The 22,622-nt window shown below is 41.5% G+C and overlaps 2 protein-coding genes across 4 annotated transcripts in view; one reads left to right on the forward strand and one right to left on the reverse strand.

Annotated features, from left to right (window-relative positions):
- WIPF3 (WAS/WASL interacting protein family member 3) overlaps positions 1–22,622 on the forward strand; it is a 303,238-nt gene that overhangs the window by 20,608 nt on the left and 260,008 nt on the right. For all 3 annotated transcript variants that reach the window (XM_061464885.1, XM_061464884.1, XM_061464886.1), the window contains 4 exons: positions 543–1,280; positions 2,801–2,947; positions 3,626–3,727; positions 4,670–5,863. In XM_061464885.1, coding sequence (XP_061320869.1) covers positions 543–1,280; positions 2,801–2,947; positions 3,626–3,727; positions 4,670–4,710 — 1,028 coding nt within the window. In that variant the 3' untranslated portion in view covers positions 4,711–5,863. The remainder of the gene's footprint in view (positions 1–542; positions 1,281–2,800; positions 2,948–3,625; positions 3,728–4,669; positions 5,864–22,622) is intronic.
- Positions 8,032–22,622, reverse strand: part of SCRN1 (secernin 1) — a 37,444-nt gene continuing 22,853 nt past the window's right edge. The window contains exons 4-9 of the mRNA XM_061464887.1: positions 17,589–17,791; positions 14,468–14,662; positions 13,904–14,069; positions 12,202–12,382; positions 10,455–10,614; positions 8,032–10,179 (exon numbers count right to left, since the gene is read on the reverse strand). Coding sequence (XP_061320871.1) covers positions 10,456–10,614; positions 12,202–12,382; positions 13,904–14,069; positions 14,468–14,662; positions 17,589–17,791 — 904 coding nt within the window. The 3' untranslated portion in view covers positions 8,032–10,179; position 10,455. The remainder of the gene's footprint in view (positions 10,180–10,454; positions 10,615–12,201; positions 12,383–13,903; positions 14,070–14,467; positions 14,663–17,588; positions 17,792–22,622) is intronic.

Genomic DNA, 22,622 nt, shown 5'->3' on the forward strand with positions numbered 1-22,622 from the left:
GCTGTTGAAAAGCAAACATCTGAACCTGTGCATTATGGGAAGCCTTTGGGCCCTGCTTTTAAGACCTTGGCTTTTATCCGTGGGATTGAGATTCATGTAAAGTTGGTGTGAAGTTTTTAATCGTAAGTGAGCACTTCAAGGGTTCAAGTTGATGCATGTCAGTCTACTTGTGCTGAGGCCTTTTCTCTAGGACCCTCAATTCCTTCAAGCAGACGGCCCATCCGTGTTCAGGAGGCTGTACCAGGCGCATGGGGCTGGTATGAAGATCCAGGCCTCTGCAGAAAAGCCACTTCTTAAACTGTTCCATTTTGCAGAAACTGACGAGCAGGCAGGAGAGCAGAGTCCCTGGTGCTCACTGGAAGCTACCACCTCCTAAACCCCCTCACACCAGGGGCAACATGTTGGATTATGAGGTGTTTCGGGAGAATTAGTCACTCGGGGTCACCACCGGGGAGGGGAAGATGAAGAGCTTGCCCTGTGCAGTGTGTTGCCCGAGGAGCGGGATCAAAAAGCCAGTGTATAACGTGTTACCTGTTTTCCAGCTGGGAAGCCCGGGCAGCTCCCTGGCATCCGTCCAGCGGCTCCCAAGCCCGCTGCCCCACCGAATAGCAGCGCTGCCAAGGCGAGCAGCGTCCCCTCGCATCCCACCGAAGGCCCCAGGGCACCTGCTCCACCAGATCCCCCCAGCGCCCCCCGAGGGCCCGGCACCGTGCCCGGGCGGCCCAGCCTGCCGGCGCCCCCTCCACCGCCGCCTGCTGCCAGCAAACCTTCCCTCACCTTCCCCCCTCCTCCCGCTGTGCCCCCCCCAGCAGAGCGCCCTCCCAAGGGGGTGTCCCCCAGCGCAGCCCCTCCTCAGCCTGACAAACTCACTAAGCTTCAGGCAGGTGCTCCACACGCACCCCCTCCACCTCCTCCTCCTCCTCCCCTGCCCTTTGTGCCCCCCTGCGGGTTTCCAAGCAGGACAACCGATTTCCCTGCTGCTGCTCCCACCCCAGCTGAAGGCAGGGATTGTCTGCCCCCCACCCCGCCTCCCCCCCCGCCCCACGCGCACCCCCTGACCTCCAACAGGCTCTCCTTCCCACCCTCCCCAGCCTTTAACAGCGCTCCCGGCAGCGCTGACGTGCCCCCGCCGCTGCCCCCCAAGTCTCCCAACCTGCTGTCCCAGCTCCACAAGCCAAGCAGCATCCAGTCCTTGCCGCTCCCTCCCACCCCCAGCCTCCATCAGCCTGTAGCAGCGGTGGCACCAGAGACCAGGAAGAAGAGGCCCGGCCGAGGCACAGGTGAGAGCAGCATGCTGGAATGATGGAAGATAGGGGGGCTTTTCCTTCCCTTTGGCCAGTCATGGAATTGCACTGGTGTCTGGAGAGCTTGGAGAGGTGAGGTGAGGAGAGGGACAGCTGAAGGATGAGGTCCATGGCATGGGAGGAACACCGGTAGCTTGCATGGCGTGCATGTGAGACGTCAGGTTCTTCTTAGCCCTGGGCACATGTGCCATATAGTTTAACTGCGATTCTTGGAAGCAACATGCTGATCAGTGAAAGCAACGTCTGAGGACCACTGCTTCTTGCCTTTGTGTTGGCATTGCTGCATCTCCAGCAGTCTCCTAACAGTCTCCTAACACTCTTAGGTAGGGCAGTGGAGTGCACACCACCGTGTCTGCCCCATCTGCAGTTGCTCAATCACCAGCCTAGCCATGACATCTGTCTACTGCTGTACTCCTGCAGTCTGGAGCAGTATCGGCAATGGCTGGGGAATGTCACAGGAGAGAATAAAAAGACGGGGCAGCTCCAGCCATAGATGAGCAAAGGCAACACAGGTGCAGTCCTCTGCTTTTCAGAAGAGGAGCAGGCAGTGTCTCCTGTGATGAAGGCGATGGGGCCAAAGGTTTCTCTGACTACTTGGGGAGCAGGGATATGAGCTGTAGTGTGCCCTTGAGCAGATGGAGGGCATTTATCAGACTTCTCTGATCTAATGAAGATAATTAAAAAAAAAATGAGGCTAGATCTGTGTGGGTTTGAGAAAAGGAGACAGAGCCTTAATAAGGCACATCTGAGCAGAATGTTCTGTACCCCGTGCTTCAGCAGCCACATGTCGAGGGAAAGATTACTGGTTCCCTTTGACAACCCTGGGAAAGGCCATGTGCAGGTCAGGGGCTTCCTGATGGGGGTTAATACTGCTCAGGAACTGTCTGCTGAGCCATGATTTTATTGAGCTATCTATACTACATGGTGGCTCAGCTCTCAAGGTTTCCATCAAATTAGCCTGCCTGTCTCCTGGCTGCCCAGGGGGAGCAGCAGGTTGGAGAGGCCTTGGGCTCCTTCACCCTTACACAGTGCCCGTGGTAGGTGTGCCCAGAAAGTACAAACTTTGATGGCTCTTGCAACTGGTCAGTGAAATGCACAAGAACAATGGTAGTATCGCTGCATGGCTGGCAGGGTGTCAGGAAATTGTTTTCTTTTAGAAATACCATTCAGCATGGTTGGATTGGCTTGGGTTTTTTTGTTTTCCGTAAAGAAACTGCTTGTTCTTGTGAAAGTGGAATGACAGTCTTCACCTCCGAACGGGACTAAACCACACTGCAGAACGTTGGACTTTCCTTAGAACTAGAACTAGCATAGTGACTTTAATACTTAATGCTCTAAATCCACGGTCGGGATTGACAAACAACAGCTATGGAGCTGGGTATGTTTGCCCCCAGTATTGTGTTCCTTCTACACTTCCCCTCCTCTTCTGCAAAGCTTATGCTCGGTTTGTTAAGTCACAATGATGTTTATGCGCTGGTCTGCTATTGCTTTTTCAGGAACTGGTGCTGGGAAGCTAGTCACACCTCCACAGCCACCAGCAAGGTCACCTACAACTGAGCTTACCAGCAAGTCTGGAGTCTCAGCCTGGGCTGCAGCTCATGACCCCTACCCACCACTTAAAAATGGAAACATGCACATCATCGGTAATATCCTCTAAATCAGATCTCTTAGCCTTAGTTAACAACTTCAGCACAAAAGCCTGTGGGTCTCAGACCTCAAAAAGTCAAGACTTTCTCACAGCATTAACAGGGTAGTATAACCAGAGCCATTAGAAACATTTTTGTACAACCTTATATAATAAGAGAAAATTTAGGCTTTTTGCGCAGGCTTTGAATCATCGAGTAGACAAGAAAAGCATGAGCTACCTGAAGAATTATTTAAGATTGTGAAAAGTTGCCATAATGTCCTTATATTACTATTCTTAAAACCAGTTTGTGGATATTTAGCAGCTTCAATACTATAGAGCAAAGACTGATAAGAATTATTTTTGTGGTCTGGTGAACTGGCCATTCATTCACAGCTAAATGGCTTGAAAACCACCTAGGAATTACCTCTGTACCGCAGTATCATCAATGCAGGAAACTGGAACTGCAGCCAGGAGCTTAACTTCAGTTAGTAGCAGGCAGTGTTTGCCATTAAGCCAGAAAACTTGGATGGCTCACAGAAGTAGTCACCAAGATTGGTTATACAGAATGAGCCACTATCAATTCCAGGGGAAAACAAGTCAGCATTTTAAACTGAAATGACTTGTGGCATTTTTATTATTATTTTTAAGTCTGTCTCTAACAGTGACTGATGTCTATTTCTCTGAAACTTCCCAGATGACTTTGAATCTAAATTTACTTTCCATTCTGTGGAAGATTTCCCCCCACCTGACGAATTCAAGCCATTTCAGAAAATCTATCCCAGCAAGACAGCTAGAGGTAAGTGTGTAAACGTAAGAAGATCTGATAATTATCCAATAGGACTAGAAGCAGGGAGTGAAAATAAAGAACAGAAAGCAGCATTAACTTAAAGAAGTGGACTGCCAGCATAGGCACAGAGAGTAATGGGATTTGTTACAGTGGTAACAGGGACCAAAGATATAATGAAAAGCTCTTAATTAATTAAAGTCTTAGGAGCTAAAAATAAAATTATGTGGCTTGGCATGCAGGCTGTGTTCTGTGGAGTGTTGAATTTGCAGAGCCCTTAATGTTAAAAACAGTGGTGTCACATAAGCAGACTTAGGCAGATACTGAGTTGGGTTTTTTTGTTCATGAACTTGTAAAATCACAAAAGAAAGGTGACTTGATCAGTGTCATCCATCACGTGTTTTGAGTTAAATCCTGCACATGGTGTTTTACATACCTGAGTAACAAAAGGACTTAGTACCTGAGCCTTGTTGGGAAAGTAATGAATGACTGAACCTTGCTTCTCCTTTAATTAAAAACTGGGTATCAGGTCACTGTGGTAAGAGCAGAAGTTCACCTATTCAGCTTTGAAAACTGGTAGTTAAAGGTGCTGAAAGCTCTCATGCCTATATTGTGCTTTTTATAAACCCCTGCCTTTTCCATATTGTTAGCTCCAACTATTTATCTTCAACTTTAAAGTTGAAAGGGATTTTTCTCTTTCCATGTCAAGGTACTTTGCATGACTTTTCATAGCAGCCTCTGTCAGTCTAAATTGTCTGCTGTATGATCTCATCAGAGACTTTTCACTGAAGGGCTACAGAGCATAAGCAATACATGTCTGTATATATATGTCGATATGTATCAGTTCAAGGATTAGACATAAATGCAGCATCCCTGCTGTAGAAATGTGTCCAAAATACATACCCCAAAAATGTATCTATCTCCTCTGATTAAACCTCTCCTATCTATTTACAGATCCCTCCAAAAATCCTCCATTAAGAACACACGTTAGATGAGAAGAGTCTTTTGATGCTCTCTGGATTAGCATTCAAAAAAGAACAACATCAAGATAATATCTGAAACAGAGGGGCTCCCATTACAGTGATAGAGATTGTATTTGAATTGCAAGTGCTGCGCTGTTAACATTCTATAGACTGGAACAGCAATGTACATGATGCTTTTTGAACTGGACTACATACTACAGGAGTGTTAGTACCAGCTTTTAAATTACTGTATATAGGTGGATACTTTTTAAGAAAAGCAGCATAAAATTGAAATTCTTTGTAGTGTTGAAACAATTCTCAATCATGCTGACACATTACCTCGGGATACTTTTTTGCAATACATGCCTGGAGTTAATTTTTCCCCTTCCATCATAATTTTAAAGTATCTTGGAAATTCTCCACTTATTATTCAGCCATTTTTCAATGAACTGCCAGAAGCTAACATGCTACCTTTAGTCTCTTTGTATGGTCCTTTATTTCTTCTATTCTGCCTATCCTCAGATCGCAGCAGAATGTCACTTTCATGAACAGATGGGCCCACAATCCTCTTCTCATCAAGCATGAAGAGGACAGAGATGACCAGGAGCTGTGGCTGCTGTTGAGCCTACCTCCTATTGAGTACAGATCCTTATAGGATAGTGCCTGAAGAAGCCCAGCTGGGTAGGGTGGTCATGGACTTGACTTGAGAAGGAAGATGGAAATTTTCCAAACTGGAAGAAAACAGAAGTTGTTCTACTGTAAGCAAAAAAAAAAAAACCCAATGGTGTGTGTGAATACACATGCTATGAAGTATGTATGTAAGGGCAACTGTCCTGTATTTCTGGCTGGCCAAATGGTTATTTACCATTTTGTGTGATGGACTGTCTTTACCCAGCAATTAGGAGGCCTTTGGATGAGTGGTCCAAAGCCTACATTTTAAACAGGCAACTAGAGCTACTACTGTTCACACAGGGCAGTGAGGATTCATTGTCCAAAATACACCATGTGGAGCAAGCACTCCCCTAAGATAGAGTTGGCTGAAAAAAGGTAACAACCTACAGCAAAGACATGAGCTTCTGCTTTTCATATGCAGCCTGGGGTAAGGTCTTTGGATTGCAGAAGTTCAGGTCTGGTCAAAAGCAATCTATTCCCAGCACAAATTACTCTTGTGCATTTCACTGCCTAAGTGACCCTTACCCTTCACTCAGCACTGGTGAGACCACACCTGGACTTCTGTGTCCAGTTCTGGGCTCCTCAGTACAAGAGATATGGACATGCTGGAGAGAGTCCTACAAAGGGCACTAAGGTGATGCAGGGATTGGAGCATCTCTCCTATGAGGAAAGGCTGAGAGAGCTGGGACTGTTTAACCTGGAGAAGGCAAGGCTCAGGAGCATCTCATCAATGTGCATAAATACCTGAAGGGAAAGTATAAAGGTGAATCCAGGCTATTTTCAGTGGTGCCAAGTGGCAGGACCAGAGGCAGTGGGCACAAAATTGAAACACAGGAGGCTCTGTCTGAACATCAGGAAACACTTCGTGATTGTGAGGGTGACTGAGCACTGGCACAGGTTGCCCTGGGAGGCTCTGGAGTCTTCATCCTTGGAAATACTCAAAAGCCATTTGGACACAGTCCTGGGCTGCCTGCTGTAGGTGACCCTGCTTGAGCAGGAGGGTTGGATCAGATGACCTCCAGCCATCCCTTCCACCCTCAACCATTCTTTAATTCCCCTTCCTACAGAAATTGCTGGACTTGGGTTACAACAACCCCATGCAGGCTTGGGGAAGAGTGGCTGTGGCTGGAAGTTTACTTGGTCCTGGTAAGGCTGCACCCTGAATAATATGTTCAGGTTTGGGCCCCTCACTACAAGAAAGAAACTGAAGTGCTGGAGTGGGTCCAAAGAAGGGCAATGAAGCTGATGAAGGGTCTGGAGCACAAGTCTGATGAGGAACAGGTGAGAGAACTGGGGTTGCTTAGTCTGGAGAAGAGAAGTGGGGGGGATCTTATCACTCTCTACAACTACCTGAAAGGAGGTTGTAGTGAGGTGGGAGTCAGTCTGTTCTCCCAGGTAACAAGCAATAGGACAAGAGGAAATAGCCTCAAGCTGCACCAGGTGAGGTTTAGACTAGATATTAAGAAAAATTTCATAATTGAAAGGGTGGTCAAACATTGTAACAGGCTCCCCAGGGAAGTGACTGTAACTCAAGAGGTGTAGATGTGGCACTTAGGGACATGGTTTAGTGTGGGACCTGGCAGTGCTGGTTAACAGACTTGATAATCTTAAAGGTCTTTTCCTATCTAAACAGTTATGATTCACCAGCCTTAAAAGGGCACTGCTGTTCCAGGGTGAGCCTGGTGCCAACAGTCAGGCTATTTACAGTTATGGCATTAATTTATATAATTGCTATAAATTCCCCTCCGTTACAACTGTAATAACATTATAGATCACAGGTAAAGATATTTCCCCATGGCCATGCCTTTGAACAAAACTATTGGGAAAACACAGGTAACTGTGTCTTCACATACCTCTGCTCTTCTCTTAGTTCTTGCAGCAGCTCACCTGCAATCTATCTCTTACTCGCATACATGTGCATGCTCATAGGGTGGAGATGGTGTAAGGGTAAGCAGCTCTTCACCTGCAGGCCTCTAAGAAAGCACCATTAGTCTTTTCCTAGCCTATTATGATACCTTTCTGTACATCATGTGAAAGGAAAAAAATTAAGTGATGCTTTGACCAATACTTACTGTCACTGTCATTATTATAGTTACTTGATAAATATGCATGAATATAGTAATAAGCAGTGGCCAGCACATACACTGCTGCTGAAACACCCAGTACCATTTATTACTGCTTTGATGAATATTTTGTTATAGTACTATTAAAGGTGACTTATTGTTGATTCTCATTTGTTCTGGAACTTGTGTACTGCTCTGTAATAAGTACCATCATGAGGATTTTACAGCTCCTTAATGCTAGATGACCTGCCAGGAGATAACTAAAGGAGAAAAAAATTTTACTCCTGTTTTTATTACGATTAGATGCAAACATCATCTTTCAGGGATTAAATCAGAAAGGCTGTGCATATTTGGAAGCACTGGTGTAATGTTATTCCCTTAATATACTAGACTGTTGTTCAAGATCCACTGAAGCTTCTAAGTTGCTATAACCTGGAGATACAGAGAATCACACCAGCCGTCACTTCCAGTAGTCCCACTGTGTCCTTCCACTAAGCCACTGCTGCACTCAAGACTATTGGTAGTTTTAAGGGTATGTGAGTGCTCTGGTTTCTCAAACTTGTAGAACCAGTGGTGGCTGAAGCAAAAGTAACATATTACTAGAAAATTAGTACCTGGATCACTGTGCTCAAAACAATTTATTAGTTCTGGCATAAGCAGTTCCAAATAAGGACATAAATTCCCACAAGATAATTGCAAACGTTGGTTTCTTCTTTCTTAAGAAACAAGCAAATAAGATATAGTACGGTTTTAGCAGGAACGCATTCTTTCATCTTGCCTCCCTCCCACCTCCCAAAGGTTGCAGATCCAAGTTGTGCAAAAGACTTGTGTGAAGTGGTATATCCTGATCTGAACCCTCTAGACGGGTCAGTCATTTTATCCCTGTTCTCCCCTTGTTCACAAACATCTAGTGCGACTCCTATCAGGATGCGAAGTGCGCAGCAAGCAACAGTTTAAAGCAGCAGCTTTTAAGTTCAATATGGTATGTGTTAGACGTACTCTGACTAGGAGTATTTTCATTTGAAGCAGCCTTTCATTCCAAAAGTGGATTTCATGGGAAATCCATTTACTTCAGTGGACAGTGTGCATATAGCACAACACATTCAGAAATGAAGCACAGCCCTTGCAGACCCTATTCTGGCTAGGCAGATAGAAGCTTAATTTTAGGGTTACCTTGCCTATTTTCTCCTTCCCTTGTTTCCATTTTCATAATACCAAGGCACAGGAGTTGCTCCTGCAATAGAGAGTGTGGGAAGAGCAAATTGTGAGTGGGAAGATTATTAGGTAGGCCATAAGAGAAAGTATCTTCATGCTTGTTTTTCCTAAGTGAGAAGGCTCAATGTTTTCTTGTCCAATTGCCAGTTGTCAGGTAAGGCAGCACCAAAGCAATGAGTTTGAATGGAAAAATTTCATTCCAAAAACTTCTGAGAACTAAATGTGCCAATATGGCAATGACTGTTTCCCAAATGCGCAACTCTCACAGTATCAAGGTGAGGTGTTGCTGCCTCCTAAGGAGCTTTTATTTCCTCAGTAGAGGACTCCATGGTTCTTCACAATCCCCTTCCCTGAACAGTGAAGGACTTTAATGCCATAAACTAACTTCCACTTATCAAAGATATGGAATTCTTGTCTGAACCTCCTGTTAAAAAAAAAAAAAAAAAAATCCATCTTTGCATGACAGGAAACAGTGGTCACTGGTTTAATTCTTAAAACTGTTTGCCCTATCTCATTGCTACAAGAGGGAAACACATGAAAAGCAGTTCTGTCTGCAGGACTGTCAAGGAAGGGAAGCATGCTGCAGAACCACACTTATCATAAGGAAGCGTAAGACAGACATTTCTAAGCCTAACCAGCTGGATTGCCACAACCACCAGTAACTCACTGGTACCTCCTGGATTCACTGGCCATGTATATGCATAGAGATTATGAAGAACTGTATAAAAGCAGAAAGACGGAGAACAGTCAAGTGTTACTGATCAACGTCCAGCATCTATTCCCTAAAAAAATTCCCAATTTGTAGCTTGTATATAAATACGACATCTTATTAATTGCACCTTAAGAGCCAATAGGTTATATACAGATGTCTTAAGCATCCAGGCTGGCTCTGCATTCCAGTGCTCAGCACTACAGCAGCAGCCAGGTGCATTACAAACACAAGCTTCCTTAAGTTGGGTGCAGGTGAAGGCAAAACGTAACCTGGGGGACCTAATTCTGCTCATTTGTACAGGCATAGCGTCAGAAGCAGAGCTACTGTAACCAGATATACCTATCTGAGGCCAGTACAGCAAGGTCAAGAACCAGGACTTACCTTCCTGCCCCCACAAAACTGGGATTTCAACTCTACCATTCTTTGTATGAATTAGCAAGAGGAAAACACGAGTCAGCTTTGCTGCAAGCCTAGTCCTGAGCAACAGAGGCAAACCAGATTGCTTTCAATGACGATATGGCAGTTAGCCTGATGAAGTTAATCTTTGCTTTAATTGGTTGCCCAACATACATATTTAAACATTCTGTACTAAATTAGCCAGCATGCACGAAGTAATTGGACCAGTCAGTGACTTTCTCCTTTCACTATATACATACACAAACAGGAACACCACAAGATTGGACAAAGAAAAGCAATTTGTTAACCAGATACAGCTAGCAAGTAACATTTTTTTTTCCTCTAGAAACGTTTTCCTGCAAATTCACAGGTGTAAAGACTTTCTTTCAAGGCCTGAAGAACTTTGCAGTCTTCCAGTGAAAAGGCTAGCAATAGCCACCGTAGCTGAAATGAGATAAAATTCATTTAAAATCCATTCCAAGCAAGAGTGAAATTGAGAAAAATAAAAACTGCCTGCAATGCAACACAGGGAAAAGGAACTCCAGAAACAATGTGGGCAGATGCATTGAGGTAGAAAGGTGGCTTTGGACCTGATTCTGAACACTCTTAGCTTAGTGCTAAAGAGAAGGAGGAGGATTGGAATCGGATCCAACATTTCACATTCACTGGTACTTGGCAGCAGAAACTCAGTATCTAAAGAATTGGAAGTGTTTGCTTACTTTACTTGAAGAACTTTAGTTCTGTGTCAACACAGTCATAGAAAAGATCCACTACTTCAGCAGGATCCAGAACCTCTGCACGGGTGAGGATATCTTCCATTGCTTCTAACCCTTGTCTTTCAAGGTCTAACATAATCCTCATCAGTTTCTGGCCTTTATCCTACGGGCATGAAACAACCAAACTTAATTAACCAGGAAACAGACTCATTAAAGCATTTTACTGTTCTATTATGGAGATCTTTTCAAGTATTTTTAAAGATGAGAAAATCTTTTTAAGTACAAATTATTCCAGTGAACAGGGGTTTTTTTAATGGTTAAAGGCTAAAAGGAACAGTGCTAGACACCTTGCGCATTAAGAAAAATAACCAAAAAGGAGTTGCTGATTTTAAAGGCAGATGGAATGAGAGATGGACTGAGGAAAATGCTGTAATGCTTGCACACGTGAGAAAGAAGTAAAGCAACTTATTAAACCTGTAAATCTGCAAACAGAACTATGTCAGAAGAGTAGAGGTAGGATTGTACAGATCATAGTATGTATACGCGTATTCCTCAGATCATCACCTGCAAGATGATGATTAAATCCGAAATTATGTGTAATGTAGCAGCATTAAGACTCCAGGTCCCAGGAAAGGCTTTGTGTACCATTCTGACATACTGCTCTTCATGTTTCTAGACAAGAAGTTCTCTCCTAAAGACAGTGTCATTTTGTTTTATCCAGCATATAGAGCTGGCATTGTCAGAGACCAGAGACTTTAAAATAAACCATTCTGAGGGATTAAAAACCACATCTAGCCAAAACTGCATTTAAACAGAGTTTGTACTAGCAAAGGTTATCATGGTTTCCTTAATCACTAATGAGCGACTCCGAATGCTGTTATGATCTTAGCAAGACTCTGACTTACGCAAACGAAAACTTCAGAAAATCAAATCCAACATGACTATGTGGGTCTGCCAGAAATTGCCCAAAATACCAATATAAGTGTGACTGGCATGCCCCAGTGATCTCTCCCTCTGATAAACTTTATAACCAATTACCCAGTTTACTGCTGTAGCTGTAATTACAAACATCAAAGAACAGTTATCAAACTACTTGCACCATGACAGCAAACCCTGTATCTCAATCAGCTGGAAAAGCTGCACAGAATAATTCCCTTCCTGCCTTTATTTATTCCCATAAGAGATTTTTAACACTTCAGATTTCTACACTGAAAAGTTTTTAGCTCTCAGGTACCTGTGGCATGGCACCGGAAAGCATCCTTTTTTCTTGCATAGCCTTTTCAATTAGTTCTTACAAATTAACAGAAATCCATTAAATCAAGACTTGCAAAACTGTCATACAAAAATTAGCTCTTAAAAGGCCCCAAAACCTCCAACTACGTAGTTCTTAATCCACCATGTAATTTAAATTATAACATCCCTGCCATCATCCTAGTATGTAATGCTGATACCATGTTGCACTAGCATCCAGTGTTCAATAATCACTTCAAAAGGACTATAAACACAGTGGAGGCTGAATAAGCTCATCAGCTTCTCAGTTTGAGAAAGTAATGTAAAAGTAATGGAGCAGAGCAACACTTCCTGGATGACCAGAAAACCCACCATGCAGAATAGCTTGTCCTTCAGAGGGCATCATTATTCAAGCTAAACATGCAAAAATTCTGAGAATGCATTTCAGTGAATGATTCTGAAGTAAATTATGGAGTTAGGAATGTACATTTACTTTAATTCCAGGTCCCACAGTTCTTACCTGATCATTCTCAAGGAGAGATCGGGCCCATTCATGTGCCTTGTACAGTTCATGCCTGCGATCAGGTTTCTCTTGGAATCGAGGTATCTTTTTAGCAGGATCATCATTGCCAAAAGAAGGCGACTGTACCTTTGGTACTAATTTTACATCATCAACAAAAAGAAAGGGTTTAAATATGGACCTGAAATAAATGAGAATTACTGCTTGCAGTAATAAGAGAGATTTTATATGTAATTGAAATATTCACCAGGCTATAATAAAACAGATACAGAACAGCAAAGGTAATTCATCTGCACTAGGCATAGGCTAGGCTAGAGTTGGTACTTGTCTCAAGCAAAATAAATTTATGTCCTTTAATGTAACAGTAAAACTTTATTAGACCTTTTACCTATAATCATGTTTGGTCTCTTTCATGCCAGCTTTGTCACTTCTTTAGAAAAGTAGGACTGTATTTCCTCTCCAAGTTTGTTTTACAGAAATCTCAGCATTCAGCCTTGCACCACTTTTTCTCCTCTGTTCATACAGCCGTCTCTCCTTCTCCCCCCAGATTTAGCTGTCATTAAAATCAAAACCACTGACAGAATCTGAGAGTAGGTATTGTCAAGTGCATGGAGAAACTGCACCCTGCATTCTGCAGTAAAGAAGCTGCCAGAAATGCAAGACTTCTGCAAAACATGATTAATAACCACTGACTGCACACAGTCAGCAGGTTCATTGCTGCTACCCCTCCCATCACTGTCATGAAGCCTTGCTGACTAAGAGTTTATGTGACTCACTAGCTGCACGCTTAAAATAATGTGGTTTTTACTGCATTAGAGTGTAAGATAAGGGCCTCTGAACAAGGAGGTTTTTTTACAGCCAGGTTCTCAACCTTTTAAAAAGACAAAAATCTCACCAAAACAATTTGAAGCTTTGCTCCTTTTTATCTCAAAGGATATGCACCAAGTGAAAGCTTTGGTAAGCAAGCTCAAACTTCATACTTAACCCTGAAAGTCTGAGTTGCATAATGCAAAGTGGGTGAAAAGTCCCTTTGGCATGGATGACTCCTGTAGCCCTCAATAGAATCTAGTGCTTACTACCACTCTTCTTACAGGAATGACTGTCAGCTGTTCAAGGGTGCCGTTTTCTTCTCTCCAAAACCTCTTTAACTCAATGCAAGTGGCAGATCTCCTGAATAACATCGTTTAAACCAACTGGAAATTGTTCCTCCAATAAAAAACATAATTGGGTAACAGAGAAACATCTCCAAGTCCCAGGTAACATTTAGATGTCATGCGAAGCTACCTACAGTACACATCACCTCTTTGCTAGTTAGACACTTTATTTGTTTCAGTTTTGCACCCACTTGTTCAAGAGAGGTGACTAAAATAGTCTACAACTTCAGCATCTCAACAAGAACCCACTGGAAAGCAACTAGGCTGGAGTAGTAGTTCCTGGGACCTCTCTGAGCTATATTTACTCTAGAACCTCTGAATTAAGGCAAAGTTCCAGGTATGGCCTTTCAGCCCAGTGGCGCTCACTTAGAATTGCATCGAGATGCCACTCAGTAACACAGGACTGTCAGATTACACACCAGTAACTACTGATTGCATTTCTAGTTAGAACAAGCTCTCGAAGCATGTTCCAATTTGGGTAGCAGGGTTTAATATCTTTCAACCCACCACCTGCTCTGCCCTCAAGGAACCCCATAATTGTGGCTTACCTTGAAGGGTCTGGCGTGCCAGTGAAGTAGTGAATACAGGGAAAACTAGGGTCCTGAGGCAGAACAGACACTATGCTAGCTGTAGTAAGGAAAGATTCAGAGTCCACACAGACACCGCTGTCCTTGTCACGCAGGACATCAATCATGGCTTGTGCAGAAACGTCACCTATATGGAGGGGGAAAAAAAAAATCCTGAGTGTTCAATGGCTTGGATTCCAGGTAAGGATTTTAGCCTGAATATATTCACAGGGTGTTACAGCAGGTAGGGTCACTATAATTACACCAAAGCACAAATGCAGTGGCACATCACGCACATCAGAACAACAGTGAAGAAACTTATTTTATAATTTCAATCCTGGGTTAAAGCATTAAACTTGAGGGGGACATTAGTGCTTCATCCTAAACTGTGGCAAGTTTAGGGTGAGTCCTCAGCTCTGGTCTTTCTCTCCACATCGTTCACATGTAGAGGCGCTCCCAGTTACATGTTCCAGACAGAATGCCTGAAAAGAGACAGCGGTGACTAAAAACCCCGCCGCATACACAGGAGAAAGATTCAACACTTACCACCTTGCTTTTCTAGGCTCTCCCTGCCAGAAGAGCAGGCTAAATGGTCATCAGTGAGAGAAAACACTTCAGAAAAATTGAAGTCAGAGTCTCCATTCCACCAGCCTTGACTTCTCACGTAATCCCTTAGTTCAGGATGCTCAGCATCAATTTTTGTAGTTAATGAAAGCTGATTGCAAATGCATTTTACCCCCTCTGTAGAAAGAGTCACGTATTAAAGCATTAATACAGTTTTTTCTGGGAGAAGCTGGAAGGACAATTTAATTTCAATTAGGAAACAAACTAAACCATTGGTTAGGATGTACATTGGCATGGCTGCATAACTACACAGCTACACACACACAGAATTACCAATCACTGCAGGTTGCAGAGCTCAATTATATGTGCCCTACTTAGATATTTACACTGCCTTCTGATTAATAGTGGTATTTAGTCAGAATACCAGTTTCACAATCTGGACCTCTCACATTCTGACCATGAAATTACAGTGGTGTCCAAATATACCTACTCTTGTCTCCAGTGGTGTATTCCACTGCCACAACAAGGCTCGAGGTCTGACTGCATTTAGTTTCACAAAAATTCCTTGCCCTCCTAAACTGGAAATTTGATTTGGAAGATGGTTTTAAAAGCTTACCAATTGCTTTAAGCTTCCCAGTTTAAAAACAATTTTACTCTTAGTTGCAAGATGGCCTCAAACTGAACTTACTTTTAAATCTTAAATTTTAAAATGGCATGAATTAAAAAGAAAGTGTAAGTAGCCTTCAAAGAATATTAAAGGGTCTTTTAATTTGCTTTTCTCAAAACCACTGCAGTGCTGATATCCATGTATCTACAGCATGACTAATGGTGGCTGCTGCAGATACTCTTCAGAGAGCATAAAGCAAATACATTGGAAGCCAGAGAAAGAGCTGATAAAGTAAATCTCTAAACTAAAACAAAACCAGACTCTGGAATTTAGCACAAACTTTTTCATAAACAGAAACCAAAGTAGTATTTGTGAAAGCTATTACATTGCCTTCCACAAAAGTAAGCTTGCTTTTGTAATGTCTTGTGCATGCAATTTAAATAATGACTAACAATTTAGAGTAGGAAGTTCTCTGCATCGGCCTGCAAAAAAAGTCATTGTAATTCAGTTCCAACTTTTACCAGGGTCACTGAGAGATTGTTCTGATTTACACTCCTAAACAGGAAACCCTTCTTTCTTGAATTTCTTCACTTGAGTGATAGGAATATTTGTGTTTGTATCAAGCTAGGCAAGCCATTCCTTAAGAGCTCTTTAAATATTACATTTAGTGACGTCTGTAAAATAATATTTCATGGGTTTTATCACCTTCAAGAAATGAAAATTTATCAAGCAAATAAATATTTCCACTCTGACTGAAGAACAGTAATAGGAAGGATTGTAAAAGTGTTTATCCTTAAATTACTGTAAGAGAGTTCCTTGATAAATATTCACTATAAGCTTTACAGAACGGCAGCAATGATGACAGAATCAGGAAAAAAAAAAAAAACAAACGCCTTCACACTGGGGAATGACACATTTTCCCTGTTATAGCAGCATTTGTGCAGTCATTTGAAAGCCTAAGAGGCATGCTTATGGTTGCAAGGAAGAACCCCCTGAACAAACTATGAAATACAGAGCTCTTGCATAGCCCGCAGCCTGGCAGCCTCAGCAGACTGCAGGAGATGGAAACTACTTATCTGCAGCTTAAAGGGACTTCCTGAAGAGAAATGCGCTGGTAAAATTGGAACAGAGCTGCAGTGTCATTTCAAAAAGCTGCAAGCAGCAGGTGAAAGGAGCAGTATCTTTGCTGGGAAGAACGATGCGAAGGTTACGTATTGCTGGATGCAGCTAAAAAGGCTAGTAAAAACCACTATTCTTCAAGTATCAGCCAGGTATGTTAACAGGAGGTGGCAGGATGTCACTGCATGACCCCAGGAACTTCAGGAGCCAACTGCTTTGCAGAATTTGGACTTTGAGAACAGCATTATCATTCTTTCCTCCCCTATGCCGGGTATCTGTTTGTGCTAGAGGACTTCTGTCCCATAGGTTTCCTTAAAATGCAAGCTTTGCTTGGGAAAACACCATCCCCACTAAGGTAAGTTGATTCGTATTTGATGGCATGAACTGACAATAGGAGATCACACAACTTTACACAGGCTGGTGCTATTTCTTTGCTTTGGGATTTCCGAAGTTAAACCTTCCACTTCCCCATACCTGCTATCTCCTACCTTTCACTGAAGGGGAAATGAAAACCGAATTCAATGTACCTGCCACAGCTCAAAGCATGGATGATAAAAATCCTTTCCAGTTACCTGAATTTTTAGTTCATTCAGACATGAGTAAATTTTAAAAAGCTCTACTCTTATGAAAATATAAATCCCTTCAAAACCAAAACCAGCAACTGATAATAAATTAAATATAAAACCTGAGACGCTTGTTTGTATTAAGACAGCAAATATTTGCCAGCTAAGTTTTAACGAAGTTCATCTACCAAGCCAGTGAAATCTAGAAGATAGTTTGGCAGCTCTGGCTTCACACCTACAGAAAAAGAAACCACCTACAAGTTTAAAGAGCAGAAAGGCATTGTTCTGCAGTATCAAAGAAGAAATGATGATATAAGGGGACTCTATCTATTGCATTAAAGCAACCAGCAGCAGCCCGTTCCATGTACCACCTAACACAAGCCCTTTTCTCAAAGCTATCAATGCTTACCCTTCCTTCTTAATATTTTTGATTTTTAAGTACCAATTTGGGCATTAACTGGATCAGAAAGACATGTGACACATTCCAAACAGTAAATAAATCTAGGAAAATACAACACTTACTGAAGGCAAAAATCTAAGCATGATTATTACATAGCTGAGGTATACAGGTAACAATCTCCAGCTTCACAGAAAATGCTAAGTTACATCAGCCAATACAAATCAACATTAAAACAAAAAAAACAAAAAAGAAAAAAAGGAATAGCACAAATACAGGAGGTTAAAATTAATTATTTAATCAAACACTTGCATAAACTGGTCACTTACTTAAACTCTGACTTTATAGGACCAATTCTTCCGAAACAATTCTCACAGCTCTTTATAATAAGGAAGGTTTGCTTTGAGTGATACTGACCTGTGATTTTTTCTGCTGCCCAGTACTTTCCAGAAGTCTCCAGTATCCAGGCTTCATTTCTGTCCACAATCAAAAATGCACTTTGGAAAGTATGACATGAGCTCCCATCTTCATAATAATTTCCACCTTGTCCATGCTCTTCCAACAGAGCAACTATTACATCCAATGCTTCTTTAGCTGTTGCTCCTCTTTCTAGGCCAAGTCTGTAAGAAAAAGGAAAAACTGATTCAGACAGACATACAGCAGTGAGGTCTCCATAAGTTATTGATTTTAAACATCAGCATTGATCTGGTTTAAAAATACTGAAGTGTCAGGCATGCCTAGTGTAAGAATTCCTGCTTTAATGAGTTACTGGAATTACAGGATGACATATTAGACGATATAATCTGTTTCAAGCCTCTATTTTCTACACTGCTTCTTCATTCTGATGCCTGCCGTAGCTGGTTTTTAGTTTTTAAAGAATTCAACTACCAACCAATGACCTCACCCATGCTGTAAACATGCAATGCTCTATTTATCCCTGCCCCAGGCAGAATAAATTTAAAGGATAATTTGCAAAGGTCTTTTTAAAGTAACAGCTGTATGCAAGCTTACTTAGCTGTACAGAGAGTGGGGAACTGCAAATTAATATTACCAGAGATCAAAAAATGGAAGAGGTATTCAGTATTACAATCTCTGTACAACTTCTCTTTCCCAATGCTCCAATATTCATTTGGCCATCAAAGCTAGATGTACGTTATCCTTGGATGCATATTGCACACTGTAGACAGAAGCATTTTTGCACAGTCATACTTCAGGGTTCCTGCAGAGGCTTCCCAAATAAAAACCAAATCATTTAACACCAGATACGGCTTCCATCTGAACTAAAATTAACCATATGTCTAAAAGAACACGATTTTTAAAGGAAGTTTGAGCAAATCAAGGGTATTTTAGAGAAAAGAAAGCTGAAGAACAATAGGCTCTACAAAGCTATAGGGAATTACTATATCCTGACTTGAATAAATTGGATGAAATAATCCCTAGATATAATTTACAGCCCTAACCAAGTCAATCAATGAAAGCAGTAACTAGAAAAGGCTAAATCAGACCTGCAAACAATTCCACTTCAAAATGTAATTACTGCTAATGAGGAAATGCATTATTTCAAGCAACAGAATATCCATGCCTCCGTCCTTTAGGACAATTACCTGGATCAGTCCAACATTTCTCCCTGTTGGTTATGGCACCTTAATATTTTCTGCTTTGTTTATCTAATAGCTCTGTGGACAAAGTCATTTTGACTGATGGATAGCTCCAAGAAATTCACCTTTTTAAATGTAAGTGCTATGCTAGCCCTTTAAGGTCCCTTTCAATGCAAACCATTCTATGATTTCCCTGGAAATCACATGACAAGAAGACACTACTGTTTCTTTCCTAAAAACTACAGTACACAAATCAGCTCCTGATAACTTGGATAAAATTTGCTGATCTAAACACTTTTCTATCTGATCTCTGCACTGGGCCTGCTTTGTTAAATAGCTGGCCACTATTAACCTTTGTTTAGGTTAAGTTATTGAAAGCAGTGTTTTCATCTCTCTCAGCAGCATCTATTTATCACTTCATGACAAAGGAGAGCCAACTAGAATTTTAGGCCCTAACTTACAGTGACAGTTTCTCCCCCCTCATCATCTTACTTTGCATTTATCATTGTTCCTTCTTGTCTTGTTTCTTATATTAGCTGAAACTTGTTCTGTATTTTTGTCTCCATTTTTAGTTCCTATACATTCTTGTTATTCCTCCATTCTTTCCATCACTGGTGCAATCACTTTTTTCAGAGCAATACAGAGTTCCCAGTCCTAGCATGTCACACAGAAATCATTTAAAAGCCAGTCCAAAAGCATGTCTGATTTATTCCCCAAGAGCAATTCAAACAGCTGTCACTGCCACAGGTAAACGAATGGGCTGACAACTACCTTAGCGACCATATAGTCACTAGGTTCATTGATAATCTGCTCCCTTCTCCCTTCTCCCCAGTTTATGACCAAAAGCATCAGGCTATAATTAGATCCAAACCTGCCAAGAGGCATAACGTCGTAACTTTTAATAATGTCTCCCTGACATTATTCCTCTGAGACGGCTATGGTCTACCTTTCTCTGTCAAAACTACAGCAGATATTCAGGCTGAAGAAATCTTTCAGGTATTTTTTTTTTGCAAATGGCTCCAATGTTACATCTACTTCCATTTAACAAAGGCCTAGACTCTGCTTTTGTTTGGGTGCTCCTATCAGTCACAAAGGACAGCAAAAAAAAAAACCATCCTACACAACAACCACACAGCTCATCTCCACAAAAACGTAGGTCTTGCCACTTATCTCTGCATTGGTGTCCTGGGTAACTGCAGCATCGCCCTCCCACTACACCACATTTCAAAGTACCCTTCAAGGTGAGCTGGAAGAAAATTTTAAGTAATTTTACCCCCAGATGACAGCTTGAATTATTCATTAAGAAAATTTCAGTGACTTCGTGCAATCCATTGCCTCAGTACCTCCAATATGCTATCACACTGTCAAAACATTATCTTAAGCTTCTTAATTTATCAGTTAGAGATGCCAACTTTCCCAATGCAGTAACATACATGATGATGACATTCCACTTTATTCAGTTCTGATGTCTCTAAGGAACAAAATCGGTAAACAAATTAATACAATTTTAAAGAGCATTCTTGACTCCTTGCCAAGAGAGTCTGTGCGGCTCTGAAAAAGTGGCTGTACCAGCAATGAGAGGAACTAAGAAATAATACAAACACACAGGGATTAAAAATTAAGTCAATAATACAAAAATAAGGGTGTATTTTACAGCTTTCTTCATATATGCTTTTTGTATGATAATGTTGTCCTGTTCTAACTGTACCAGCATAAGCAAAACTGTACACCAATGGGTCTTAATCCTCAGATACATCAGTGTTCAGGGTAACACACTTTTCAGTTATTAAGCCAGGAGTTCAGTTGCTAAACAAGCTAAAAACTTCGTGAAATACATCTTTACTGATGTGCATCGTGACCTTTACTGAAAAAAAAATCCTTTTGCCTATGAACTTGCAAGATGAATTTTCAATTTCCTATTTCAACAACAACACAAGCTGACTTCAGAACTATACTACCCTGCTGAAAGATGCCTCTGATCTGTTCAATGCCATGTGCTCTCCTAACACCCACCTACAGCCTTTGCCCATATTGGCTGGATTTTAAATCCTAACTGAAAAGTGACAATTCCAGATCAGTTCAAGAGAGAGGAAGACTCCCCTAGAGAAAAAGAATAATCATGTTAAGAAAACACAAACTCTTAGGGGAGCCTGAGCAGTCCAGCAAAATTTCATTCTATTACTTGGATGACATTCCTGGGTTGACAACTCTGAAGAACATGTTTCAGAGTATAAATTTTTATGTTTCTTTAGCTAACAGCTAGTCATATATGCACACACAGAATATCAATCTTCATCCTTCACTAAGGTCTGACATAGATACAGAAGTCAAACACATACATAGGTGTGAGAAAAATTTGGCCAGCAGAGATGTGCATTTCTTAATTAGGCTTTATTTTTATTCCAGTAAATCCTGAGTGACAGAATTAGCCTGTTCTCAGGTAAAGAGGCAGAGCTGGTGCCAACTGCTTCATTGCAGGTGATATGACTGATTTTGTACTTGATGGCTCTCTATTCTATGAGGTGATCCAAAACAGATAAGCTTAATGCAACTGGCCAAGTCTTCACAGTAAGAAAAAGAATCACTTTGGCTGGAACAAGCAGCAGATGGTAGTCTGCAACATATCTCTAGTTCTCCTTGCCTGAAGCACACCCTGCATGCAAGCTACAGACCATTTCATCTGCAGATAAAAAGGAATAGAGGGAATGTAATATCGACACATGATGTTCATTCATAGTTTATTAGCAGTTTCTCCTTATTTTGAGATCTCCTGATTTGCTAGGTGGATAAACCTAGAGATGCTGGACAACCTATACATTTGAATGTTAAAAAGTATTTTGAGACTGCAATAACTATGACAAAAATAAGCAGAACTCTGCATCTAAAGTAATGCTGTGTTAAAGTTTCAAAAGAATGGTATTGGGAGGGCAAAAATAAAGGTGGAGCTTGGAAAGTCACCTAACATATCTTCTTTTTGACAAAAGCTTGTCAGATATTTTCTTAAGAGACCCCGACTCTCCCTTCATGAAATTAAACTCATCACTGCAATTAGCCCTCTGAGGTTCAGCTTCTTTGCAGATTCCTTCTATAATACAGAGTTAGAGAAAAAGCATAACCCAAATTTCCACATGATTTTCACACTGGCCAGATCCTATAGATCTTAGATCATATTTCCCATTTCCACTGCATTCTCTCCAACTGGCTCATAGTCTTCTTAGTTAATGGTAGCTGGAACCAGAGACTGTATTTCTGCAGAGACAGCATTAAAGAACATCTACAATTACAGTTTCAGGCAGCTATATATCTAATGACAATTTCTTGTAACTCATGCATCCCAGCTTGCTTATGAGAATACCTTCTAAGGTTTTAATGCCCTCTTAAAAGTCAGGTATCTATTTCCTATCCTCTACTCATAAAATTTTTTAACCTATAGCAGGAATAAAGCAGAATGGTCCAACAGGATTTTTCTTGACTAACAATTATTACAGCATATTTATCAACTCACTGATATTTAAGTGTTTTTTCTCCCCTTCAGGAACAGTGGTTAATAACCACTGGTTTATAACCTGTCTATAACCACAAGTCTTTTTAACCCTATTAAGCATATCCACAACATTTAACCTTGTCCAGTCATCCAGAGCCTCCTTCATCTTTCACTAGTTTCAAGAAAAATGAGCATTAACCTGAAATTGGTTCAGCCCACTCATCAAATACCCTAAGGCAAATGTCAGCAGGACCACTGGGTCTAATACTGATTCACTTAAACAAGCAGTTGTCCTGTTGATATAAGGAAAGCAAGTGCCTGGAAAACATAGGGTTAAGATACTTTTAACTTGGGTCTAAGATAGAGAAC

This window comes from Pezoporus flaviventris, unplaced genomic scaffold (genome assembly GCF_033815535.1).
Source record: "Pezoporus flaviventris isolate CSIRO_AGI_PZ_B2104156 unplaced genomic scaffold, CSIRO_AGI_Pfla_v1 ptg000037l, whole genome shotgun sequence".
NCBI lineage: Eukaryota > Metazoa > Chordata > Aves > Psittaciformes > Psittacidae > Pezoporus > Pezoporus flaviventris.